This window comes from Trichechus manatus, unplaced genomic scaffold, assembly GCF_000243295.1.
Source record: "Trichechus manatus latirostris isolate Lorelei unplaced genomic scaffold, TriManLat1.0 scaffold00093, whole genome shotgun sequence".
Taxonomy (NCBI): domain Eukaryota; kingdom Metazoa; phylum Chordata; class Mammalia; order Sirenia; family Trichechidae; genus Trichechus; species Trichechus manatus.
In genome coordinates, this window is record NW_004444029.1 from 4,392,177 (window position 1) to 4,395,025 (window position 2,849).

Consider the following 2,849-nt stretch of genomic DNA (forward strand, 5'->3'; position numbering starts at 1 on the left):
CGGCTTAGAGCATAGTGACGGGAAACTGAGAACCTTAAAGAGGGGTCCCAGCTCGCGTAGCGAATAAACTGTCAGACCTTGCTTCTGGGGAGAGGCGGGGGTCCTGTGGGCAGAAGCGAGCTGTGTGCTTTTTCACCGGAGCCTCAGAACTTTCTCTATTTCACATGTACCTTCCTCAGATGTATTTCTCTCGAGTTTAAAGCACAGTCTCTGCAGATTTCCTGAGGTCCACAGGGAACCTCTGAGCGCCTCCCCACTGGTCCCCAGAGGCCATCCTAATCAGGCCTTTCAGACACAGCTGGAAGCCACTTCTCTCACTTGATACGTACACGAACTGTCCCTTGGCCGCGTCTGAGCCTGACTGCTCGCAGGTGACCCCTTTCCTCTGAAGATAAACACGTCCCTGTCTTTGCCTGTGCATTTGGAGTAATACCAGCTCACTCGGGTGCATGGTCTTCTAGAAAGATCTCCAAAGGTAGCACAGGGTCCTATGGATGTGTGATTTGCCTGTCTTAGAATACTCTAGCTTTGATGTGAAGCATGTTATCCAAAATAACAATTTCTATTCTTCCTATACTCTTATAGGGTCAGAAATAGGAAACCTGTTTGAATCTTCTTGGTCCTCCTGTGTAATTCACTTTTTGTGTTTTTGTGAAATCCCGTTCTGATTTATGTATTCCCACGGCAGGGCAGTTAACCCATTTCTTCCTTAAGCTGCCTGGTAGGTAGTTTGCATTTCCCCCTCACCAGAGGCATGCGTGTCTCGGATGTGTCCGGCGCTGTGCAGCATGCCAGGCCTGGGACCAGGGAGCCAGGGGGCACAGGCTTTGGCTTCATGGGGCCTTCACCTCTCCCTGTTCCTCCAGCACGTGAACAGCCTGGACCAGAGCTTGGCAACATGCCGTTCTCCTAAAGTCACACAATCTCCACGGACTATGCGTCGCCTAAGCTTTTTGTGTGTACCGCTTTAAAACCTATAAACCAGAACACCCCCAGTTTTGTAAACCACTTTGTATTGTATGCATATACCAGACCAGTGATGATCACCGTCAGGTTTTATCTTACGTGGGTTTTTTTTTTTTTTCCCTACAGTGTTTTAATTAAGCTCTCCATTCCTTCCTCTTTCATGAGCAGAGCTGACTGTGCTGCTAGCTGACAGGATCGGGCTGGCCCGGTGGGAGGTGACGCAGGCCAGGGAGGACCCTGTGCCGCCTCTTCCATTCCCTCAGGACCTGTGGATGCTCCTTTTGTAGGAGGGGACTGTGAGGTCACCCCCTTCCCCTCCCCACAGCCCTTCTCTGTAAGGAACACGTCACAGTATTTTAGACATTAATACCCTGCGGATACATAGTCAACAAAAGAGCGGTGTTTAAATAAACTATACCAGCATCGTAAGTGACAAAAGTAACACACAAAACTAAATGTAGTAATAGCAAATAATGATACTAAGAGATCATTAGAGTAGCTAATGTTTTTGAAGCAATTACTATGTTACAGACCATAGTCTGAGCGCTTCATGCTTTTTTCCTCATTTAACCCCCACGGTGACCCTATTGGCTGGCCATATTCTGACCTAGCCTTTACATCTGAAACTAAAATCAGGCGCAGAACGTTTAGGCTGCTTGCTGCGTTCAGCACAGAGACGCGGCTGGCCCCTGGGGGACTTACAGCAGGAAAATGGGCTTGCGCATGGGGCTGCCAGGAGAGAGGGGCACCAAACCACCGAGGGGCCGGGGAGACCCCCGAGACGAAGGAACAGATACGTGGAGTCTTAAGGAAGCATTGGCTGGTTTTCTAGGTGAACGGGCAGAGGGGAAAAACCACACATCTGTACCCGAAGGAGCTGGTCTTGAGAGGGAGCTCTGCCGCTCGCTCGCCTCGGGACCCTGGGCAGCCAGCTCAGCTTCTTCATCGGAGCCGCAGACACCACCACGTCTGTTTGTTTATCAGACACACTACTGCCCAGACAGCTCTAGATGGGTTTGGTGGTCTTTATTAACCTGAGCTGCTTAACGTACGTGACTCACGCTTCTGCTGTCTTGCTCAGGTCGATGTGATCGTGACTCTGGGTGGGCTCGCGGGACGTTTCGACCAGATCATGGCGTCAGTGAGCACCCTGTTTCAAGCCACCAGGATCACGCCTCTGCCAGTCATAATCATCCAAGAGGAATCGCTCGTCTACCTGCTCCAGCCGGTAAGTGAAGAATAAGTACATTGCAAGCACTTTGCTTCCATGACCCTTCCAGCAGCTGGGTCAGCCGGGAGCAGCTGGGTCAGCCGGGAGAAGACGCCAGGCTACTTCTTGAGTTGCTAGCCCTCAGGCCAGGAGAAGCCCCAAAGACTTCGCTTCTTCTCATTTCATTTTATTGAGCCCAGGTGGGGAGAAAATCTTGTAGCTTTTAATGAAGTTGGCTAAGAATTAAATTATTTAACACTCTTGTGTTCTGAGCAGCTGTATGAGAGTGACACTTGAGAAAAAAAAAAGAAACAACAGCGGAAACAAGGCTTGGCAAATACTTCCGATGGAATTCTCATACGTTTCGAGTGTTGTCATTATAATTGGAAACTGGATCTGATTTTGCTGAGCACTTACAAGAAAACCTTTAGCTATTACTATGCATAAGTTGCCTACTTGTTAATTTCTCTGCCTCTGAATAAATTTTTAATGATGATGTCATTCATTTCCAGAGATAAACATCAAGGGTATTTTCTATCAATGCAATGCTTAGTACAGGGTTTTTACTAAATACACAGATTTTGTAAGTTAACTGGTGAGTTTCAAGTAACCATTTGGTAGCATGTTTTAGAAGGCAGTGGACCGCTCTCTCCTTTGCCTCTCACTAAGAGGT

General features: G+C 48.4%; 1 protein-coding gene across 1 annotated transcript in view; it reads left to right on the forward strand.

The window, feature by feature from the left end:
• Positions 1-2,849, forward strand: part of TPK1 (thiamin pyrophosphokinase 1) — a 310,839-nt gene that overhangs the window by 172,792 nt on the left and 135,198 nt on the right. Inside the window, exon 5 of the mRNA XM_023736916.1 lies at positions 2,048-2,194. Coding sequence (XP_023592684.1) covers positions 2,048-2,194 — 147 coding nt within the window. The remainder of the gene's footprint in view (positions 1-2,047; positions 2,195-2,849) is intronic.